Here is a 25710-nt window from a genome sequence, read left to right as displayed (position 1 = left end):
TACATTTAAATAGGTTACCATACATTCAACATTGCCTTTATCTTTTTATTTAAAATCAGTGTGCATAAACATATAACTTATTTTAAAGTTTAAATAGTCAAAATATAAAATAAACAGACATTTGAAGAAATAACTGGATGCTACGGGTTTATAACCTGAAGAATTTTTCAAGCATCAGTAACTGGGTCCTTACATTGAATTCTGGAAATATTTCAGAAGACAAAAGACAAAAATATTTAAAAAAAATAAACTTGTTAGTTTCATTATATAAACATTCTGCAATAAGGGTATCAACAAAAAGTATTCAGACTGAGTTAACATTTTTTACATTCCTAAAGCAGAACTTTTTCCTCCTTCGTGATTGCACAGAAAGACAAAGTTGTCAGGAGTTGGAGATTCGACAATGTATAAAATTCTGAAGGACAAAAACCCCAGCTACAATGAAAACTGATATGCACTTTCAAATAATGTCTTCATACAAGATCCTGATATCTCTCTCCGCTGGGAGGGGGAAGAAAAAAAAAAAAAAAAAAGGCATTTAATGTTTCAATGTCTCTGTAGAATTTAGAATTTCATATGTTCAGCACTCTCTTCATAGCTTTATGTAGCCTATCTTCATTTCCTTCACCCACCTTCAGACTGTTAGAAACAGTACAAGGACCACACTTACAATAATTTCAGCAATGAAGTTTTTAACTCTGTCCCCCTAGGAGCAGCCTGTGTACAAAAGTGCTCGTCCACTTAAGCTTTGAGAAACAGATTGTAAAATCTACTCCTTTTGGCACACTTACCAATACTAATAAAACTGGTTTTTATATTACTTTCCATCAATGCCTGCGCTTCAGAAGAGTTCTAGATCACACGAGTTCGCCAGAGAGGCAAATAAATACAGCTGAGCCCCTGAACAACAGCGTCCGTAACGTAACCAGCAAAGCGGCTACTGGAGAATTTAGTACAGCTGGAGCTGGGAAAAGTTTGTAAAGATGAATAAGCTAGTAAGGAGTTCTAACGTCAAAACAATGAGGAAATGAAAATTAAGACACTCAGCATGCAAAATTCTTAAGACTCAGAAAGCATCTATATGCTTTAAGAACATACAAAAGCAGAAGGATAAATTTATACTGTAAATTTATTCCTTATCACTGAGATCAGTAGATCAGTATGTTTACATCATCTTTCAGTCCACTGCAATTAGCAGGAAATAGTAATCAAGAACAAATTCTGAGCCTCTGACACCTTCCAGACTCTTTTGCCCTAGTGAAAGATCGTTACCTCTCTACATACACAGGGGACTTAGAAAAGATGAGAAACAAGAGTACACAAATTCCAGAACTAGAGGGGGACAGGCCTGATGAAGGAGCTGAAGATGGTGTCTCAGAAGAGTGAGCAACAGCAGTGTGGGAATGTCTCCATGCCGCTGCCACCACCGCCACCTTTTTTTTTTTTTTCTTAAATAAAAGACTACAGCTCGTCACTAAATTCAGAAGTGTTCACCCCCAAAAGCCCATGCATGCCAAATACGATGCAAAGTTACATTAAAGCAAACCTCTAGAAACAGAAAAAAAATTCAGCTGCTTAATGCATATTTAAATAGGATGTTTTTATTTCAGCTAAAATCCTGAAGTCCTTAAATGAAGTCTTAGAAAGAAAAAAAAAAAATGTGGCCATGAAAGTTTTTCTAGGATATTAAAATTACCAAGTTAGAACTCAGATGAGTTGGACATTAGCTCTCAACTTACTAGGCGTTCATCATTTGCAAAATAAAATAATTAAAAAGCAAATTTTAAGTTTCATAACATATTGCACTGAAAAAGCTAAACTAGAATTCCAAGCTACCCAGGAGATTTTGATGTGTGGTACGTGAACTTGTGGGGTTTTTTTTAATTCACTTCACTGTTTAGAACCTCAAAAAAGCCCACCAGCCCATCTGTGACACTTGTTTTGTGCTTTTGTCCGCCCTCTGCTGTCTGAAATGCAGAAAGTAGTCATCTGTGCTACAGAGCGCTCTACAGCTCTGTGCTACGCAAATATTTGATCATTGTAGTTTCATGATTAGCTAGAAATCAAGTTAAGAAAAAAGGAAACGGAATGAGACAGACTCAGTGATTCTACATTAAAAGAAAATCACAGAAGACCTAGAAGATGCAGTCTTTCAACTTAATCAAAGGTTTCCATAAATCTGTGTGATGATATCCACAGCAGGAACAAGACTATGCAAACTATCTTAAAAGCAGATTTCAAAACAGTACTGGTTAAAATAGCCAAGAGAATTACTCTGTAAAATGGAATTGCCTTTCTGCTGGCCACAGGAGCTACATCCACGTGGATAATTGTACTGCTATTGACCTCCAAGAAGCGCCTTACCGTACTTTGCATCCACATGAAAAAGTCTCTGGGTCACTTTAAAACTCAAAGTCCAGACCTTGACTTCTGGCCTTCTGAGTACTGTCTCAGCTTTCAACTTCGCTTCCAGACCTCAGCAGAAGTTTTTAAAGCTCCAGCTGAGTAAAAAGAATTTCCTTTTTCTCCTGTTCCTCTTCAATAACAAATCTAAGCATGTGATGATTTTCCACCTCCAAACCATTTTACCATGGCCAGACCCATAAAAATCTCTGATTGATAAACATGTGAAAATAATCTCTAATAAACAGTATCACTTAATTCTTATACTATCACTGAGCATAGCAAGACATACTTGAAGCTTGCTGCCATCCAACCTGTAATTTAAAAACAAATAAACAAACATTCTTTTTATGCCCATTTGCTTTTTCGGATCATTCTCACATTCTTCAACATGTTTTGATCCATTCATTTTCCATGCAGCATCCTTTGATGTACAAATGAAGCAGAGAAGATTCACATCCACAATGGGTGCTGCATTCCTAGGAAGGGAGCAAGTGGATCCATGTAATGCTGATTTAAATTCTTTATTGTCCTCTAAAACCTACATTCACTTGCATTAATGAAGAAATTTCATTGTCTCATTAGCTCACAGGAGAAAGAAGCAACAGGAATGAAGCCAAGAGTCCCAATTCATCCACTGCTGTAACTGCATGGAAAGTCTTTTTTTTTTTTTTTTTGGTTATGAGTTGAAGCAGAAGGCATTTAACTACAACAGAACTCCTCCATTTCTTCCTGGCATTCACTCAACATAAGGGAGCTGACAGCAAAGAACTCTTATCCAGGAGAGATCAAGGGACTCATACTACTCCTCATTCAGTTTTCTTTTAAAACTGTGTTTCCCTTTTAATTTGTCATTAATCAGGAAAAGTTACCTTATGTAACCAGACACTTCCCCGAAGGGAGTAACTCAGCACCGCGACTGCATGGGCAGCAGCTACAGGCAGAGCCAGGGAAATACCTCCCTGTCTTCAGTCCCCAGCCCATCCCGCAGCATTGCCACAGCTAACAGTACTTGAAATGTCTACCGGAGAAAAGAAAGAATGAAGGAAGATACTGAGAAAACACCCGTCACCCTGCCTTCCACACAATTAATTTGTAATTTTAGTAGATTTCACAGTAATTTCTCCAAATATTGAGCTTCTTCAGTGAAGGCCTGGTCAGCAGATCACCGCCGTCAGTATGATGCTGAAGTACAAGGCAATAAACATTTGGCATCTTCACCAGCCTAGTGCCAGCACAAATGGCACAGACACATTCATTTGAAACACACACATTAATCCAAAACACGCTGCATGGCATTGCTGCGTGCAACCCAGTGAAGTGAGAAGGGTCCTGTTCTTGATAGGTGTTCTTACATTTTGCAGCGTTATCCCTGAAATTCTCCTGAGGGGTCACATACAGAAGGTCCCCTTCTGTCACAGTGCTCGTAGGATGAAGACAAGTTCTTCTTGTTCTTACACTGCATTCTCTCACGTGAATAGCAAACCAGAGGCAACTGAAACAGATGTCTACAATTGCTCATAGAGGAAATTGTCCTCATTTGTGATTGCTTGAGCAATTGTTCAGTCACCTAGCAGGCTGTTCATACAGGTAACTCCAAGCTACCTTTACCTGGGCCATTGCTCTGAAACTTCCCATTTCCCATGAACAGGGAAAAAGCAGAAAGCAGAAGACAGACCACTGTTAAATTCGTTTAGAACAAGACAGGCCAGATGCCACGTGGAAATCTTCAATCCACAGAAGTTCTTAATTGAACTAATACACTGGTAGATATTAAAAGTGATTTTACTTGCGTCACTTCTTGCACCAAGTGTAAATAGAAAATTGCAGACTGTATTCCAACGTGTCTGTGGAAGGTCATCAAAAACTACTGATAGAGCCTCTTTGCCTCTTTTATGTGAAACGCATTGTTTCCATCTTCCGCTAACAGTCTTTATTACGGCAAACTTCACAAAACCCTCAATAGGACAGAGTAAAGCTCATATGTACAAACTTCTAGGACGTGGAGAGCATCAGTGACATTCTCTCGGTTACCAACAGATGCTTTGTTAATAAAACTTGCATATACAAATGTCCACAAAATGTCTTAACAAGATCATTTGTGACAGCTAAAGATAACAGCTGCCACCATGCTATGTCATATCAAATTACTGCAAAGAGACTTTTTTTTTTTCCACATTGTTAAGAACATTGACTACAAACAAATACAGTTATCTACAGAGGAACTCAAAGTGCAAGATATTTTGCCTCACTTCTGCAGAAGAGCAGTGACTTTGAGGACCAGATAGGAAAATAATTTCGAACAGCTGGAAATTATAACTGCAGTGTTACACAGCAAAGTCAAACACTGTTTCCTAGAGCCAGCCAAAAGCCAAAGCACAGACCTACCTTAAGATACAGAAGCAACTCTTGGCCCCAGAAGATAAGCGACAGAATCCAAACCTCTGTTTGCTGTCAATGTCTGTAAGCACAAATGTAAAGTTCTGCCCGACTTGGTTGACTGCATGGCTGAAAATTAAAAGAGCAAAGAAGAAAAAATTAATGCTGAGCTAACTCTGTGTCAAAAGTATTTAGTTTAAGTCATTGAACCTACAACATTTCCTCTTTCAGCAGAGTTTTTTTGAGAAATTAACTTCAAGAGTATACACCCTCTAGAAACTTAAATATACCAGTTGCTTGGTGAGGGAGGAGGGTTTTTGGTTAGTTTTTTGGTTTTTTTCCTCTCCATTTTTTAAGTGTGGGAGATAAACATGTGTTTATCTCTAAATGAAATGTGTTTATCTCTAAATGAAAACGGTTATGACTATCAACCATCTCCAATGCAGTACACACCATACAAACCAAACCCATGTTCTCTCATATCTATTACTCTTCATATGAGAATTGCTTCACTCCAAGAGCAAGGCAATGTTTAATAACATGCTAAGCTTCTTCAACACTTGGATATTGACTTCCAGAAGCTTTAGTATCCATCCACCAATTTTGCATGTATGCCAGATACATCACTTCAAAATCTTCAGCATGCCAGGGGACTCTCCTTTACACTAGCAGCGAGGCCATCAGTTAAAAGAAAGACTAGAATGGTGTGCAAAGGAAGAAAAGATAAACTAGAATCAAAAGGATACTGTGCTAAAGCCAGACATGACTATAAAAATAATTTTGTAGGACTTTTATATGATTTTTCAAAATTAAGAGTCATTTGCCTGATCTGTAAGATCTTAATGGCTCTTCAAGAACAGCACAAGTGAACTAATAACATTCTTAGTCGTTGGCTCCCACTCACACCAGAGTGGAAAGTATCACTATAGGAAAATTTGCCCAAATTGCAAAAAAACAGTTTTAGAAAACAAAAAAACCCACAACCAACAACCACCACAACAAAAATCAAAACCAGAAACAACACTAAAACCGAGATCCAAACCACACAAACAAACAAAACCCTCAAACTCCAGCATTTAAAATTTCATGTCTTTAAAAATACTATAATTCATATCCATATTTTATCACTAATAGGTGATGCTTGAAGGAGTAAGATAAGATCAAAATAAGATGCTTTACATTTAAAGCATGGCACTTTCCAAATGCTATTTATTAACCGAATTAAAGACATTCTTGAGATACTACCACATTTGTCTAAAGTTAACGAAACGCACACTGACGGTAGATTTCATACGAACCAAGCCCAATTCACCTCCCAGTTTGTAGAGATGTAGTTTTACTGTTTAACAGAAATTTTGACATTTAGTGGTGAAGCTGGGACTAATAAAGTTATTAGAGGACTTTTCATTCCAATTTTAGATCTATTTGAGTCCACATAGTGATATAAAATTAACACTTATTTCAGGTTATGTTCTAGTTTATTATAGGTTTACAGAGAACACTGACTAGCATTTACATGTGTGTCTCTACAAGTCAGTCCTACCAATGGCAACAACAAAACCCATTAAATTCAAGGCCATTTAATTAACAGTCACGAGCCTGAGAAGTGAGCAAGTATTCTCTTCTGTGACGCCACATACAATGCCATAAACAACGTATGTGGGAGCTTATACACTCAGTGCCTAGAGAGAATAAAAAAGAAATAGACTTTCAGAAATAAAAGTTGGATCTGGATTGGAAAGATGTCACTGTCCAGGCTTAGAAATAACCATCCTTCAATGGATTCCGAACAGGGAAGGAAAACAGGCAGTGAAGAGGATGAAAAAGTGCTCCAAATTCACAGATGAACAAAAAGACAGATATTTAAAAGCATTTCAGTAGTCTGAGAATTACAGAGCCTAAAGTACTATCACCCTACCAAATTCTAAATGCCAACAGAGCAACCATTTCCATAAACCGCACTGAGCTGCTAGGGGAATACCAAAAATCCCTTCCTGGTGGTGTGTTCTATTTGTAAAGCTTGGAGGTAATGTTACTATGGTGATTTTAGTATGGTGTTTTAAAAGGGGATTATATGCTTAATTTTAACAAGGTTGAGGGCAGAGCATGTGTGAGAAATAGCACTCTAGCTGACAATTAAAATTATGGAACGGGGGGGAAAAAAATGCTTCGTTTGCAGCAGGGAAAAGCTTGTTTATTAAACATTTGTGACAAGTTGGTAAGTTCCTCCAAAACAAACCTAAAGATCCTTGCATTTATGTGATCTGCTGAAACTAAATGTGTCTGATAGGCCTTGCTCAAGTTTCAGTTGTCAATTCTTCACACGGAAGGATAAAATCCCCAACATAAAAAGTGCTTTTCCTAAGATCTTAATATCAATACTTAAGATTCTTAGCTCTATTTCCAAATGGGAAGAACGTCTGTTTAGAGCCTAACAGGTTGGAACCACCAAAAATTTCATCTCCAAATGGGCAGACAGAAGTTAGGGATGGAGGGAAGGGGAGAGAGGAGGAGTGACTTGTTAAAAATCCCCTTCCACTAGGGATACCCGACTGACAGGAACAAATCCTGATATGAAATTTGACTGAGGCCAAGTTTTCACTCCTGCGGTTGGAGAACTGCCTCTCTGCCTTGATCCTGCAACCATAACAGCAGAAAACTCATGGGCCACTGCCAAAAGGAAGGGGCGACTACTCCCTGGTGATTTTTGACCACTGGCAATATATATAAAAAGAATCAATATAAGAAGAATTAAGAGTCTGTATCAATGAGTGCCAAAACCTTCAGCACAGAGAACAACCAGCTATACAGAAGATTTTAATATGCCTCAAAACCTGGGTGTCCTATCATCATTTGAGGTTGTGATCTGGCAGAGGCAATAGTACATCCTCAGCTTTTTCCACATGCTTTATAAAATATGCAGCCTTAGAAGAGACACACATGTAGGTGAAAACTTATGTCCTTTCTCAGTGCTTGTTAAAGAAATACCACTGTTTAACACCTAAGTCAGAAGAGCAAGACTCAACTCAAGTGCCATTGAGCACACTTCTGCCATCAAGAAGTTTCCACTGAAAGCCTGGCATAATATTGCACATAACATTGAACGTAGTTACATAAATTAAATTTCCCCAAGTAAAAGTCCTGACAAACATTTTGCACTTAAGATGCACTGCATTTTTCTCTTTACCATGGTCACATTAAATTCATTTGCATTCAGTGATATAAGACTGATTTTACCTTCTTGCTGAACTGGCAGGTTAAGTCCCACACACAGTTCAAAGCTAAGTCAAATTTACATCATAGAGGAATGCAACAGTTATTTATTTATTTATATATACACCTATGCACACACCTCTGCATGTGTGTGTGTGTCTATTTTTACATCAAGAAGGTAAGTGGCACACACATCTTCAGCTGCCATATCCTTAACTTGGGACATCCTCTACCTTCTGGAGTATTTAAATAGTATTTAAATTATTAAGTACACTATGGGTTATAATCTCCCCTTTATGTTCAAACTGGTTGGCTTACAGTCTTTTCACTGACAGTCTGTGATATTCAGTCAAACAAGTGAATCCAAAAATGGGAATCACTTTTCATTATGTTCTCATTTGCACCCCATATGGGTTTTCAGTGTTCTATCTCTCAAAATGTTATATTGCTGGGGAAAAACAAAAAACAAGAAAACAAACAAACCCCATGGATACAATAAATCTACACATAATAAGCATAAATATTTCTACTAGAAACACATACATGAGAAAAATATATCTAAGTACTTCCCTGCTCCCTCCACTTAGGAAAGGAAAAAGATGATCAGCAAAAAGTGATTCCAAATTATAAGCAGTATTTGTGGCTTTTAAAGGTCACCTAAGTCAACAAGCACTGGTTAAGCAGCTCATGTTGACAGCCCAGGATATTTAAATTCTCTTTTTATGTACAAATTAGGTACAGCAGAGGCACTGGTAATAATAGCTGTCTCCAGCAGTGCCTCACCAATGTCTCTCAACCCTGATCCCCAGGAACCACCTGGAGGGTTGAAAGACCGTATCGTCCGTGTGACCCACTCTGGCTTTCGGCTGCCTCCAGCCCCAGATTCCACACCGGAGGACAAAGTGGAGCAGCAGTTTTATGTAGACTCCTATCTCCAGAGAAGCATAGTGAAATTTCATCTCCGCTCATAGAAAGTAGTGAACAGTATGTCAAGATAACTAAGAAATACCAGCTGGCCTCTGGGTGGGGGAAAAAAATGAAAATCATTTTTTTAAATTGAACAATGGTTCAAACAAGAAGTCGTATTAGAAATGGGTGTTGATTTATAAAGAAAATCAGTTTCTACTGTAAATATCACAGATTGCATTGAAATAAGAAAAATATTTATAGCAGTTTAATCACAGTTAAGGTCAATTTCATCAATCAAACCCATTCAGTGTTAGCTGACCCAAGACAAGCGATGCTAGCCAATTAAAGGATGCTCGTAGATGACATGAGCAGTGGTGCATCCTTTCAAAATTTCAATGCTTTTTCTTTTAATAAAACCATCAAAAATAACTCACAGTAGAAGCTAAACAAACAAACAAAACAAACCTAAAAAAGTTCGAGTTTTCTAAATTACAAGAATTATATAGTCTCAGTTCCCGTCAAATCCACTGTAACTTACAATTTTTCCCCAAGAAATTAGAAGCCACATTAAGTAGCCACCAAGTAAAGCACCAGCATTCCAACAAGATCAAGAGGCCTTTAAATGTAAAGCATTTAATTCATTATATTCTGGCCAAATTTTGGCAATTAATAAATACATAAGCACACAAAGCTTTGATATTAATATGCATATTTGACAATCACTACCCAGTTTCACAGAAGTAAACCAAATGCACTCTTACTGCTGCCACTGAACAGCTCAAACTTTTAAAACTTTCTTTTTTTTGATGGTGCCCATAAAAACCCCAGGAAAAAGTGATTCTAAGACTATAATTTGCACTTGGGTGCTTTAAATCACAGTCAAGCAGACAGAACATTAAGAATGGTATGGTTTTTATTTTCTACAGTGGTTTTATTGACAAGCTTATTTTCTTGTAAAGTTTGAAAAGCTAACACTACCTGTCCACATAGAAGGGGAAACAAAACTTGGTCAAAGTCTGTAGAACTTCCTGTGGAGAGAAAAAGAGATAATTTATACATCTATCGGGACCAATAAATCTAATATTAACCACATCACACAATTTCACAACTTTGCCCTGAAGAAATAAGAGACAGATGAAGAAATATGGGCTTTATCAATTACATGGAAGGAGTACCAGGCAGTCAATCATGTGAAATAATAAACATGATCAAACTTCATTAAAAATGAAAAATTAATCAAGATTCACACATGGGCAGGCAGCAGGAGCCATCCAGCAATTCTCCAAAGAGGAGGAGGAGGTTGGGTTGTTGAGTGTTAACACCTCTCCAGGGACAATCTCTGCCCTGACCATATGGAGCAGAGTGAATAACACCAAACCACATGAGCCTGGCCTGGCAGGACCACTTCTGCTGGCACAGCTTTTGCCTGTTACCTAGGAACAGAGGTCTGGGGGATTAGAGAATCCTTCCTAACATCAGCAACATAAATAACAAAAGATAAAGCCAATAGGTCTCATAGCAGGAATGTTTAACGTTGCCTACTGCTATTAGAAAGAAAATCTGGGTGTTGAAAGACTGATTAAAATAACGTGTATTAAAACTAATACAAATTGTTTAACCTACAAACCATTCTCTAAATGTTGTAAAACAGCACCATAGACAAACTTTTAAGTATAGCCTTTGCATGATTTCACATAAAAAGCATGAATATGAAAACTGAAAACATGATCAGCAGAGAAATGAATCATTTTCAACTTTACAACTTCAAACAAATACAGTCATTAAAAGAGGCAAACCCAGAAACGTGTTAGTTCCGAAATAGTTCTGTTCATAGACAAAAGTAATCCATTTACATTATAGTGTTCTATAATATTCGAAATTTGGATTCTATAATCCACAACCCACCATAGAAGGTCTACCCAGTTTGCAGACTTTTACTACCAGCCGACTCATTGTTCATTCTCCTTCACACTTAAATATTTCAGGACCCGAAACGTGAACTATATTTCTGCTGACTAAACGACAAACCCTCTGATAAATTCAACACTTTTCTGACCACTAGAAATAAATTATCATCAATAGCTAAGTTGATGCTTCCTGCTTCATTTATTTCTAAAACCAACGCCATCATTCAACAAATAAACTACATCAATCTAATAACCTATTCAATGAAGCAGAAAACATATTGACTCCCTTGCAAGAACACGTTCCTCCTACATAATTCAAATAAGCACATCCCATCCTTAGCAATGGTTTCAGGCTCAACTGCTCAGACTCTTCTTCGGAGGTTTCTTGACAAGTAAAATGTGGCAAGTTCTTAAGATTTCAGGCAGAAACAGATACGGAAGCTTTGACTTCTTGACAGTTTATTGATAGATTATTTAACAACCTCCTGTTTTTAAAGAACAAGAAAGGATCTATTGAAGAATGCCACGTAAAGCAAAGAAGGATCCTCCTTTCCATTTCAGCAGGGAACTGGGAAAGAAGCTATACAGGTTTCAAACTAAACTCCACAGAACTATGTATTTTGATACAAAATAATGCCTTGATAGTAAAGGCCTCATTAACGTGATTGGGTTCATCCTTGTGCAGAATCTCACCGACTTCCACAAGGATTGACCGCCTGCTGAACAACTCTGTTTGCTGGTGCACAAAAACTACATCTTGACAAATACTAACTATTACACAGTTGTCCTCTACCCACAATTGAAATCTTAATGTTTAAAATGTTAAAAAAAACTAAACAACAAAACAACCCCACAACAGAATTTTAAAAGAATCAAAATTATAATTGCAGGAGAGTGAAGTGCCTGTATTTTTATTGGCCTTATCGATAGAAATTGTCCTCAAAAGAATGACTGCAGGTCTATTTTTTAGAAACAAAGCCAGTGCTAACAGCTAACAAGTCATCAGTCACCTCAAAATGGCAGAATATATTCTCTCCTTTGTTTTGATGATTTAAATATTTACCGTAACTGCAAGTAAAAACATTCACATAACAAAACACTTTAGCATCTCATCAGTATTGTGTTATTATAGGATAATGGTGTATTACTCAGAACTTGCTTTGCACTTGTTTCTTGATATTTATGGCTTCCTAAGCACAGAAAATGAAATTTTTACTTAAAGAGGCAATATATTGAATTTGTATCACTATACATTGCCTTGTCTTTTAAAGAAAGGTTTTACTGTGGCAATATTATGTGGCTTTTATAATATTATCGGACATAATTGGACGCTCGTTATACACCAATATTGATCTGCCTTGATTTACAACTAAAAAATTGAGACTAGTACAGCTTAACTTTTAGATTTTAACTATTAAAAAAATAAAACACATATAGAATTAGCTTTTAATTAGCAAAAATGCTAATGTTTTGCATGTAAGAAATAGAATTACTGTAGAACTATTCAATTTTTGCTCAACTTGCAAGCTCATTACTATACATGTAATGCCTTTTTTTTTTTCTTTTTTTTTTCTTTCTTCCCTTTAAATACTGCTCAGTTTGAAAGATTAGCAATGCCTACATAACATGCAACTTCCTACAAGACCTCTTTAGGCGCATGGTTACTTATGGCCTAGAAAAATCACAATTTTTTTACAATTTCAACCCAAACCCATAACTAAACCAAACCTAGAATCCCTCCATGTCAGCAGCTTATACTCCTTTTTATGTTTTTACCTGGCATAAGCCACCGAGGTAGTATCAATAGCCTGCTTCTTATTTTATTCCCCTGTGCCTATTTTCTTAAAGAAGAACCTACATAGATGCCTCTAAAGCAAAACACCCTAAAAAAAGGAAAAGAAAAAACCCCCAGAACAATCCAGCACACACAGCTGATAAGCGTAAATTACCCAGTAGCTGAAACCAGCGTCTCCAGGGTATCACATGCCAGTTTTCTGGATCAATCCCCAAGTTTATATTTTCACAAATCTTTTTACATGCAGTTTGATTTTTAACATTTTAATGAGCAAAAAGTGCATCTATAGCAGCCAGTCACCACAGTTAAAGTGCAGGGCATGAACTGTGTCCCCGGAGGGATTCAGCCCAGCCGTGTCACCGGTGGCTTTAGGACATACACCACCTGGTTCCTTGTCCCAGGGTTCCGACTCTTTTCATAATCAAAACACTGCTGACATTATAAACCCCACATGGGTTTTCTAAAATCCTTCCCAATCAATAAAGCCAGTACATAACTTATCGGAGACAACACAGAGCTCATTGATTTAAGTTTGGTTTCAGTAGCAAAATTTTCAAAATAAATGAGGCAGGAACACAGCGTTCAGCCCTTTTGTGTCACACGGCAGTTTCTGAAGGTGAGGCAGCCTGGGAAAGGATTCTCCACGCACGAGAGAGACCTTAAAAGCGTATGGAAAGCAAGGTTGTTAAATGCACACAACACACACTTGGCTTATGTCCTGAATTATCTATATATTGAGATGAAATAGTAAAAAAAGCTCAACATTGTTGAAAAATTTTGTATGTTCACTTGTGAATTTAATATGCAAGTTGTATCTTAAGCATTTTTTATTTTTAAACCTTTCACATTATGCCTCTACTTACAAGTCAATGGAACAACTTCAGAGCCTCTTAAATATACAGGATCGCTTTATTTCTCTGGTTCAAATGAACATCGGTAACAAATATCCCATGTTGCAGCTACAATTAAACAAAATGGCACTGACAAAATGATATGCAAATTGCTGCTCTAATGCAAGAACAACAGACTGTTGCAAACAATCCACTCTTCGAAAGACACACGACGCAACAGACATTCAAAGTGGAACAGCAACTCTAAGTAGAAGTTGGAGAGAAAAGAAATTAAAATACAGGCAGAGATCTGTGAAAAATGATGAAGGGTTGAGGCAAGACACTCAATTACTAACCAAGTCAGAGAAGGGAAACAAAACACCACAAAACCCAACAGGTTAGGGACCTGCATTTGGAAGCCTATTGGGAAACCTGAGGAAAACCAACATGAAGTTGAAAAGACTACCCAGAGTACAGGCCAGACCTTATTTCAGAAAGTACATCCATTTTCACAGGAAGACAATTCAAATATTAAAAGAGAATGAAGCATTGCAAATAAGATGAGTTTTCCATGGAGAGAAGCGATGACTCGGTGATGGGATGAATGCTGTTCTATTCCCTGGGCCTCAAAGTGGAGGTGAAGGACAGGTGAGGTTGCTGTAAGTGAAACGCTAAACACAGAGGGTGGAAATACAAATAATTTTCAACTTATCCAGCTTGAAATACCGTCTGAATCCATGAAACAAACATGAAATCCATCTTCGTGTGCAGGGACACGAAAAGAGTTTCAAGAACATGTCAAGAGGAGATCCTGGAAAGCAGGGAGGGTTGAGAAGAGAGCGGTGGCAGCCAGCCCTATGGGCCCACGGCAAGGAAGAACAGGGAACAGATGCCCACTTGACCAGCGAGCAACTATACAGGATTTTACTTCTGCTCAGAAACAGCATCAAATTTAAACATAGCAAAATGTTAACATAGCATAAAAGAGTGCTAAGACACTGCTTTAACTGAAGCAAAATATTATCCAATTATTTTGAAGTTTGGGTTGTACATTTATCTACCTTATAGCCACAAAATTGTAAATTGCTCTTATATTTAATTCATCTATTTGAATAATTTTAAGCTAACAATTAATTAAATTATCCACTGCAATGGAACAACAGGTTTAAGAATTCAAAATGGCTGTCAGCCCACCCAAATAACCACCCCAAACCTGGCACCAACCCCAAGGGGAGTGAAGGTACAGAACAATCTGGAACACCATGAATTCTGTTCGCTATGCAGAGTTGGTCAGAAATTCATATACATTTTCCTAGGAAAGGGAACATCTTTCTGCACAATAATAAGCACCTCAGTAACAAGTTTTGCTAACTATTTTTAACATTTTACAAAGCAACTACTTACAATGGACGGGAAAAGGTCATGTTTCACAATTGTATTTAAATAATAGAAATGTAATAAAGCAACGCCAGAACAAGAAATTCAGCCACTAACTTGAACACAGCTATGAGTAACAAACAGGGATCAGTACCTTTTGTGTTTCGAAAAATTAAACTTACAATTGTATTTATAATTAGTATCAGCTTATATTATCTTACATCAAATTTTCCTGAAGTTACTATTACAGATTATTCTCATCAATTAACACGTGCCAAGTAATTATGTAGTTAAAAATCAGGAGAAGCATTCCAATTCAGGCAGCTTAAAAAAAACCTAATTCTCAAATTAAACAGAAAGTATCCTGCACGCAGAGGCCAGTGTCACACAGCCGCAACAAAAAACTGAGATTTTGCAAGATGATGAAGCAAAGAAAGCAACAAACAATAAACTTAAAAGCAAGATTTCTCTAGATTTCAAAGATACTTCTATTTTTTAAATAACTGATACAACATAGATTCTTTTAAAAAAATATTGCTCACTGAAAATATGTAGAATTTCATCTTGCATTGATTTTCTTATAAAATCTTTTTACGTCTCATAGCAGTACTGAACATTACTGATTTTTACAACGGCCAGAATATTTTAAGAATTAATTTTAATCAGTTCTTTAAAAGAACGTTCTACCCCCAAAAATCAGGAGCATAATTTGCTTAATAGCATTCATTTAAATTACCTTAATTTAGTTTTATCTCTACTTTTTTAATTCTATAGTATTCCAATACAACTTTAGAGCACTAGTTCATCCATTTGCTTAGCGTTCTAAAAATCCATTAGCTCTTTTTGAGCAATTATAAAGCTCAAATTACGAGTTTTTCTTCCTGTACGAGGATCAGAAGGGGAACGGTACCCAGTATGAAATAACATCATTTCATGAAGGTAACCAATTGTTCTCAGGAAAAATGCTATTTTTTAAAAACAAAAAAGCCCACAACACGTATATAATACACAATCCTGGTAACAAGAAGAGCATGAGATAAATAACATTTCCCAAGCATATTGAGGCCTGCTATCATTTAAATATTTTAAACGTACAAAATATGTGCACAGATGGGCAACTTTTCTACTTGCATTACTAAAAACATATTTCAAGATAAAGCTCAAAATCCCTGAATTTTTTAAACCTAATTGTGACTCTGTTTCTTAGAATTCACACCCCAAGGCCAAAGCTTTCCTGCCACCAGTCCTTCAAATCTGATTTGGACATTACACGGGAGGAGGCTCCCAGCCTCCCCGAGGTCTCACTCCTTTTACAACACACGCAAAACCAGTAGATAATGGGCCTACACTGAATTCGCTGCTCGGCACAGCTCCTCCTGGGACACAGCCCTAGCAGATGTGATAAAAACTGTGTCAGAGAAGTAGCTCCAGTTTTGCCTTAATGACAACTTCAACCTCTCAACTAATAGAACAAAAGAACAGAAACAACTATTACTTTTTTTCCAGTAGAAAAAAAATCTGGAAGTAAAGCTGAACTAAATATTTAAGCAGTTTTTCAAAGAGATCTCCTCAATAAATGTCTTTAAACCCCCTTCAATAAGATTAAGATTTAGTTTTAGTTATTTATTAACGTGGATTTTAGCTAACATGCAAAACATAAATTAAAAAAAAAAATCTACAGCTACTGCGGTAAGAATAATTGTTCCAGTCTTAAATCACAAAGAATTGAAAAATTATACAAACAAGCATAACAAAATTAGGTCCAATTATGTGCATAAACATTGATCAATTGGTAAAGATAAGCAGTGTCAATATCAGAAAGCCAGAATACTAACTGCATTAAATATATTTTAAACATTTAGTGACTCAAAATATGGCATATTCTCACTTCCATATTTAGGAAAAATTAGGTGAGAGCAATTAGCTGTGAAAAGATAATGGCATACTTCTCACAGCGTATGTCAATTACACAGGTATATTGCATCAAAAAGAAAGCTTTAAATATATACTTTGGTTAACATTTGTTAAATATTATAATTCTGGCTTAAGATGACTGGCCCTTTTAGACGTTGTCGTCTCGAATGCTCTATTCAGCTACAACCGCATACCCACTTAATCAGCAATCATTGTTCTCCCAGGCAGGACTTTGTTGTCAAGACAAGCACTGAAACCTTTAAAAAATTTCAGAACTGGCATAAGAAAAAAGTGATCTTTGTCAAACAAGGACAAATTTATGCAAATCTTTTATAAACATTCACAAACATTTATTTAGCTTTTGAAATGTTGGCCTCATTTGAGAGCATGAAAATGAGGGGGAAGTGGGAAGATGCAAAGGACAGCTTAGAGGCTGGCACACTACATAAATATTCAGAAGGAAGATTATAGGATTCATGTTAGGCTGTCTTAGGTTTCTCCAAAGTCCACATAGAATACCAAAGAACAAAACTAACGAGAAGTAGAGCAGATGTTAGACAATGCAGCAGCCCTCTTTTCCACACTCACTTGGCTATACTTCGATGCTTTCATTTTTTCTTTCAATATGGTTAGGTCATTCAAGGATTCTCCTATAGACTCTGTATTGTGGCTACAGAGCTATAAGCTGGACCTCTGTCAGCTTTCCAAAAGTTCCCAATGAAAAGGCATTATGCAAATTCTACCTCTCTTACTCTCTTTCAGGAAAAAAAGCCTCCAGTCTGCAGTCATCGGAGTATTGGAAGTCCCAGCCTTCATTTCTGTATGGTTGTGTTTGCCTTAGGGCCATGCTGCTTGTTTTGACAGTGGATCCCCCCAGATAGTTGGGATTAGTCGAGCTTGTTTAGATAAACTTGAAATCAAGGCCTTCTCTAGGTAGACAGCTAGATGTAGCTACTGAGTTTCCAGCTGCCTTCTTCTTTCATCCCAAAACAACTGCAGATTCACAGTAGAGATCACAGCCACAGGCTATGTCACATACATAAGTACAAAATTAAAGGCTGCTAAAAGAAGGCTTTGTTAAGTCTTAGTGCTAAAATAAGGAATCTGTACTGTATAGTTTAAACAAATTATTCAAGAAGCACCAATAAAGGTCTGCAACGGATAGTTAACAAGATGTGCTCACAGAAGAAATACCCCGTTTACATAAATAGGCAAGATCCTGCTTCGTTAATCGCTTCTGTGCCATCCACTCTCCAACCTTTCTAAAAATAGATGCAAGTAAATACTCTAAAATAGTATCTGCTAGAATATCTGCAAGTGAGCCCTGTTTACCAAATACAAACTTTACGATCATAGGAGACTATTATGACGGCACTATTCCAATTACATTTTCAGTCATATTCACAAGATTGGGCCAGGTTTGATCTTTACTATAATCAGATAATGCAAACCATAGGAATTCATTCACACAAATATAACACGTTAAAAGAGAAGGGCCAGAGCTCCAAACCTAAATTAAAACCTAAAATCAAATCCTGCCCATCTAACTACGTTACAGCTTTATAAATCTGCATTGTAGTTCAGCCCCAAGAGGAGATGCATTCTTTTAGGTGTAGGAGAAAAGAAAACAATTTTGGCTTTTACAGATTCTTCTAGCTGGGTGCAAATTCTGATACGCACTTCTGCAACATCCAGGCCCAACAGATGGGAATTGAAATTAAAGGAAAACTTAATCACTAGGATGTTAAAAATAAACAACCAGCAAAAAACCCCAAAGAAACAAAACAAACAAAAATCTTAGTTCAATTAATAGTAAATCTCATTAAAAATAAACTCCTGCCCTTTGCTCAAGAAAAAGGATGTGAAGAAACTTGCAATTTGAAACCAGTTTAAATAAAGACAGCAGCAGAATTTTATGGTTAAGAAGCAAAGGTAAGAATTTGCTGCCAACAACTTCTCTGCCTTCGTGCAAAGGACTTCAGTATCACTTTTCTGCCATTTCCCTATTACAGAAATTCTACCAGCTCTCACTGGAAAATTAAGTCATTTCACTGACAAGATCTTTTATAGAAATTCAAAGCATGAAAAAGTGTGAAAGAATAACATTAGACTCCAATTTCTTCCTGCACTGGTTACCAAAGAGAATATTAGAGCATATACTGAATTCAGTTAGTCATTCCGTATCATAAATTCTCCATTAGCGACATCCTTAGCAGGAAATAAGCTACAGACTGGGAATCCTAACCAACAACTCAGCAAAATACATAATTCCTGAGAAGTAATGAGAAGAACAGTTTCATCATGCTATTGTGCTTAAAAGAAAACAGAAGGACACTTTTAGAAGTGTTACTTAAAAATTAAAACATGACTGCCAAGAAAAACGCCACGGATATACCTGGCACGGTGTTATCAAATATCAGAAAACGATAGAATTCATGGATTTGCCTTCTCACAGAAGTCTTCTAATTGCTATGACCAAGATTCTCCTTTCTGCCGGAGAAAAGAACACGTAGCTGTGGACGAGCTTTAAAGCTAGATACTAATGAAGTCACTTAGTGACTCCGTTACACAGGTATTACCTACTTTCTGCAGCTGAGGAAACATTACAAAACTAAACAACTATCCCAAAGGGGGCAACAGCTGACCAAGTTTTAAAATTCAGGAGTACCCGTTTCTCAGACTTGCATTCACATCATACCCATCGGAGAATTCTCTAAAGGAGAAGGAAGGAGAAAATGATGATATCCGACGAGGACACTAGTGCCCCCAGGGAAAGGACTTCCCTAGCACTAAACTTTGCAGGGATGAGGAGCCGGTGATCACCTTAGATAACTGAAGGTTATCAGAGGATACGGCTTTTCAAATTTACCAGTATTTTCACTGCTCTTAGATTTCCAAATATGAGAATATGCTAGAGAAAATAGTGATCAAAAACCTGAAAGCTATACAAACATTCATTAGCCGTGGAATGCAGTTTTTACTTGAAGAAAAGACAGCTGATATATACAAAGATGACTGACCTTAGAAACTTGAGTTTTCCAAGTATAAAGCTAAGAACTTCGGACTTCACTGGGTTAACGCAATATAATTTCCAACTTTTCTGTATTATATGCTACCAGTTCTACGTTATTGCCCAGACACATGTGAAAATTTGAGTATGAGAACATGAATTAATCTATCGACCACCAACAAATCCCTTCTTTCAGGCTACCTTCCAATCATTCCTTTTAAAAATAAATTTAAAAAAGAACAAAGAATAATCCATACAAAATAATTTGGGAAATTCAATTATTGTATCATGCAATCTAAATGCTTTGCACTATACATTCATGAAATTATTCAAAAGTTATACTAAAACTAATAGCAAATATGCCAACATAGATCTCATGCTGATGGCTGTGAGAAAATGTAGTACCAGGAAATTGAAATATGTAAAAACTCAAAATTCCAGTTATACATAGTCTTATAGACTAATTTTCTTTCACAGATAAGGTAGTAAAGTATTAAAGTATATATACCTTCTGTAACTTGCATTCTACTATTTTCCTATGTTACAGTAACTTGGAATTCAGTGCACCTGCCATCTTGTGCTCCCACACTCGCTGCTGTTCCTACACACGTCCTCCATGCTGGGCACCTACGGGGCATCTACAGGGCACTCCACCCCTCCAGCCTTGTCTACAGAGGCACACGGAGGGGTTCGACAGCTGTGCAGATGACTACAACTGAATCCTTGTTATTACTGAAGTAACAAATCACCATCTGACTTCACTGAGAAACAACATTTTAATACAAAATTCCTCCTCTGGAAAAGAAGGGCCAGATTACGTGCTCTTACAGTTCATCCCTGGGGGTGCGAGGTGCAGAGCAGATAAAAGGCCATGCCTACTCTGACGTGAGTATCACACATAGTAAGACTCTCTAGTTAGGAAAACCCAAAAACATTCTATTTCCATCCACACCACCCCAAACTCTAGGAAGTCCCTTTGCTGTCAAGAGTAAATCATGGAAATCTCCTGCCGCCTTGGAAATGAACACAAAGGGATAGCAATCTTCTCGAATTCTCTCTCATACCCTTTCCATGCACCAGCACCTGGCTACAAGAACTCAAGATGATCCATTTAGAAGCACAAGCTGTTTTGTCTGGTTTGATGCTCTTTTGCACGCCACAGGATGCTCTGCAAATAAAAAATACACTTTTATTTCCCACTTGCTTTTGGTTTTTACAGCACTTTCCGTGAAGCTTTAGCTTCTTTATCACATTTTTCTAATGCATCTGTACACTGGGGTGCAGGCAGACAACTTGCGGGAGCAGGAATGCAGAGAACTGTTTCACCCTCCACGTGCTCAGGAAACTCTGAAGCATTAAGGACTACTTTAGGAGCAACAAAACAACTGTTCCCCTTACTTTGTTAAAACAGTACAGCTACATCAATGAAGCAACAGAAAACACATTAAGGGGGGAAAAAGCCTTAAGACCGAGTATTATCAATGCTCATTTAGTAGTATGGTCTCAAAAATAGTCTTCGCCATCATCAGTTCAGATTTCTAAGCTAGATAACTAAGTCATCCCACTAAACTCTGATTTAAAAGTGATCTCTAATCAACTGAGAAATTGTTTAACCACTTTATGACTGTTAATCTAAAGACACGGCATATCTGAGACTGATTTGTAACTTAATCTTAATGACAGCACTTACCTGCTGATACTTATTTTAATCATGATTCAAAATAATTTCTACTGTTTGCAAAGGAGAGTTTTTCCCAGTATTCCTGTACACGCAAACATCAACATAATCAGCCACAGCCAGGAAGGCCATTACATGCATTGAAATGCGCTGACATCAATTTTAATCTGCCTATACCCACCACATTGTTAGGTGCTTGAATTTTATTTTAAAGCAAACAAAGCTACTTTCTACATATTACAAGTTTTTAAACAATATTTTTTAAATCGTTTATCAATTGATCTATAGAATTGAATGGTTCAGGAGACTGAAACAAGGGAACTTTCTAAACTATTTTGATAATGACTGGCTTAACAAACCAAAGTCGGATATCACTGCAAACGCATCGTCCATTTTAAAGAAACCCATCTTTACTTGAAGTGAATATTTTATAGTTTTATCAATAAATTTAAACATAAGCGATAATGATTACTCACTTTAGGCCTGATCTCACAACCTTTACTCACACGAGTAGTCCCACAGGATTTTAATGTGACTACCTCAACGAATAAGGGTTGGCAGGACAGGTTTTAAATTATTCATATATTCACAGATTTTTAAGACCAGAAGGGACCATTATGATCATCTAGTCTGACCTCTTGTATAACAAAGGCCATGCCATTGTATCCAGTAATACTTGCACCCAGCTGAATAATTTGCGGTGAAATCAAATTGTGTTTATTGAACTTCCAATATTGATTCAAATTTTACATGAAAGAAAACTGAAATTGTTTAGAAAGTGGTTTGAACTGCATTTCTCCACACTTGAACTCAATTACTCCTCTATTTTCTAACTTCTGGACACCGGCTTTTGACACGGCTTTCACACGCAGACTTTCGAGTCCAACACTATCTCAGGTACTTTCAGGCCAAAATCATGTCACCTCCTGGGCTCCTTCCAAAGATTAATTGGCAATTAATTACTATCTGTTTTCTGCACTTTTACCACTCCTGCCCTACACTGTGATTTCTGAAATACAGATATCATGACTGGAAAAACATTTGGATAATGTTATCAGTGATGCACCAAACAGGGAAAACGGCATCTCCATCTCAGCTCTTTCATGGGCAGGAACAAATGGTGCAGCTGCTCAGATTACCAGCTTGAGGACAAGAGGGGAAAAAAAAAAAAAAAAAAAAAAAAAAGAAATAGTTTTCAGTACTTTCTCACTCAGCATGCCTTAGACTTCAGGACTTTTTTCAGGGATACTTACAAAGACTTACTTACTATTTCCCCCTGCGCAAATCCACTGCAATGCCTTCTGTAGCCAATCACCAAGTAGTAGCAAAATAAAAACACAAAATAAAGAAACCTAGAATGCTATGATGCTATATGAAATTATGTGCAGATCTGATGGGTTACCAAAACCAGCTATTCTATTAGTGTTAAATAGATACCCTGGCTGAATTCTCTTATCGTAGAAATACTTACCTGCTATAATCCTTAGATTTACTAACTGCAATTCTAAAATGGAACTTGGATGAACAGATTATGTCAAAGGTTCTATTAAGATGCAAATCATCTTTGCCACGTATTTCTCTATGTTTGCAATTCTATCTAGCACAAATGTCTTGTAATACACTTAGAACCAGGATAGTATACCCTGCACTGCATACACAAAGACATTACATTTGAAGAGGTTCTGCATTTTTTATACTACTTAAATGATACTAGAGAAGCACATAAAAGACACAAATAGAAATACGTGAGAAAAACTGACCTCTCACCTACTTGGTCTAAAGAAAAGGTAATGAAAAAACAACTTGTAACATAGGACAAGGAAGATAGAACATGACAAAGCAAATGAGAGAGATCTATTTTCTTCACTTTCCTACATTAAAGGACATACATCTGGTCTAGAAAAATACTCTGAATTCAGAAAATACTCAGTTCTACAGTCAAAGCCCATGGTTTCGCCCTGTCTACTACCTCTCAGGACTTGCACCAAAGAATCCAGTTTGTCCTTACAGGGTAAGTGGTCTCCAGAACGCGCCACTGCCCAGCACTGCGCTCTCTGCACGCAGGGTAGAAGGTGACCTCCTTACCCACTGCCCAGCCCGCTCGCCCGCCCCACACAAAGGTTTCATTCAGGCTGCTATTTTACCGCTACCTACTCAACAGGGGTCACTGTGCAAGGAAAATGTTTATAACTATCCTACGTTAAGTTTTACGAGGCTTTCACTTAAAAAGACTCCCTGTATGAATGCAGTATGATAGCTCTATACAAACTGAGACTATCAAATGCTTCAGGAGTGAGTATCAAATACTTCATATGTTTACTATTTACACGGCCTTGGTTTCACTACAAAGTAGCTTTCAGAACACTACAACCACTTTTCTAGACTTTCTAAATGACTAATTACTCAGCCTTTCCAATTCAACTTCTTAATCTACTCTTGAAAGGATAGCTATTGTTTTAAACTACTCTTAAAACAGGTTTTCTCATGCAGTGTACGCAACCTGTAAGGCAAAAGCTTTATACTAGGAATACTACGCGCAATTCAGAAATATCAAATTGGATTATAGTCATCCCTGTTCAAGCAACTAAGCCCTCTTAGTGCACACAGATTTTGCAAGATAGGGGGGTTTATGCTCCATTTATGGCCAGTACTGTGTAAAATATTCTCCAACCACACAAGTCTTACAATGACACAAAGAAAGGCTGCTTTTTATTTTTCCTTGTGTGCAATGTTTCTACAATGCTCATAGACTTTGTAGAAGAAAGACCATTAGTTTCTATATAAAGACTGCCATAAAAGTTTTATAGTTTCTATAAATGTGTAAAGATTGTTGGTTTCATCATAAACTCTGTCTCAATGCCAGTGGAAAGAAAAATTACCAGCAGAATAGAAGTAGCAATCTGCATAAGTACCAGCTTGCAAGCATGCATACCTCAGTCATTCTTGTAGTAATTAACTGATACATACAATAGTTCATCAAATTAAAGACAAGTCATCATACCCACTTGAAGCAGCTCACAAATGGGAACTATCACCACATAATTTTTTCTTTCCCTTCCAGATGAGCTATAAAGATTAAAACAGCAAGGGACTGAATGATGCACTATTCAAAAAAGCCATTTAAAAAATATACTGCATTTTACAAAATTGTGTAACTCCTGCTACACCTTCCATTGATTGATTGACTATATTCTATTCTTATATATTTATACATCAACTATTTGCTGAAACATTCTTTCTGATAGAAGTTCATGTATTTCAAGAAACTTCCCTGTATTAAAATTAGTCAGCCCCGGATCTTGGGATTAATCTTCAAAAGAGTGGACAGCAAAATTCATACGGTGACAAGGGTAAAACCAACCTGGTCACAGTTTGTTATTTATAATATTCCAATAGCACAGGATTTCACCTACAAAAAATTAACTTCATTACTACAGCTTTATTGGGAACCCAAAGCAGAAAATGTAGTAATACATAAATATTTTTCTGCTAGGTTGTTGACTTTTTTTTTTTTAAAGGATACTTCTACCTATAGTGACTGCATTTTATGAAGAACAACTAAGAGTTCTCATCTGTTTTAAATTCTAAGACCATTGCAAAAAAGCTAGCACTGAAAAACTGTTGCTTATAATGCCAACAATTAATGTATTTCATGTTAGGTACAACCACGTATACATAAATCCACATTTTATTTTTAAAAGCTATTAGAAAACACACTAACAAGTTAATATGCTCTTATGTTTAAAAATGTATCTCAAGATTACTTCAGCCCCCCTCCTGCCATTCAAAAAAATTCCCCTAGTTTTAACCATTTCAAGTGGCCTGGAGCAATCATTAGCATTTTCTTTCCTTAGTAAGGCTCCTAAGATACCTTGTCTATGACATTTTCTATAAAATATTCCGTTATACAGTTATTTAACAGATTTAAACCGTAGATGTCATTGTGGTCTGAACGTGTCAAAGACAACTTGAGGGAAAAAAATCAGGACACACAGAATTCACTTTGTCAGTAATTACAATCAAAATTCTTACAATGTGGCTAGCCTGCTCATTACTTCCTTACTTTGTATCAAACCCCTTATTTACATTTCAGATTACATTTTTCATGAAACAGTAAGATCTATCAGAGCTGAGAGGACTGAAATAATGAGGGAGAAATATTTTAATAAAACGTGTTGGGTCTGCATTACTTCCGTGTCAGAAAGAAAGGTTTCTTCTGTAGCGATGGATCATTTATTCTGTCTCTAAATGAGAAGCAAAAGATGAAACTGATGAACTTTTACTGCCCATTTGTC

General features: G+C 36.9%; 1 protein-coding gene across 8 annotated transcripts in view; it reads right to left on the bottom strand.

Annotated features, from left to right (window-relative positions):
• The window catches only part of DENND1A (DENN domain containing 1A), a 206678-nt gene that overhangs the window by 142701 nt on the left and 38267 nt on the right, over positions 1 to 25710 (bottom strand). For 7 of the 8 annotated variants that reach the window (XM_063353015.1, XM_063353006.1, XM_063353010.1 and 4 more), the window contains exons 4-5: positions 9883 to 9932; positions 4792 to 4911 (exon numbers count right to left, since the gene is read on the bottom strand). In XM_063353015.1, the coding sequence (XP_063209085.1) occupies positions 4792 to 4911; positions 9883 to 9932 (170 nt within the window). Of the gene's footprint in view, positions 1 to 4791; positions 4912 to 4996; positions 5088 to 9882; positions 9933 to 25710 lie in introns of those variants that run through there. The other variant, XM_063353012.1, reaches the window with a different exon arrangement.

This window comes from Chroicocephalus ridibundus, chromosome 15 (assembly GCF_963924245.1).
Source record: "Chroicocephalus ridibundus chromosome 15, bChrRid1.1, whole genome shotgun sequence".
In the NCBI taxonomy this organism is placed as follows: Eukaryota; Metazoa; Chordata; class Aves; order Charadriiformes; family Laridae; genus Chroicocephalus; species Chroicocephalus ridibundus.
This window is presented reverse-complemented; position numbering and strand designations above follow the sequence as displayed.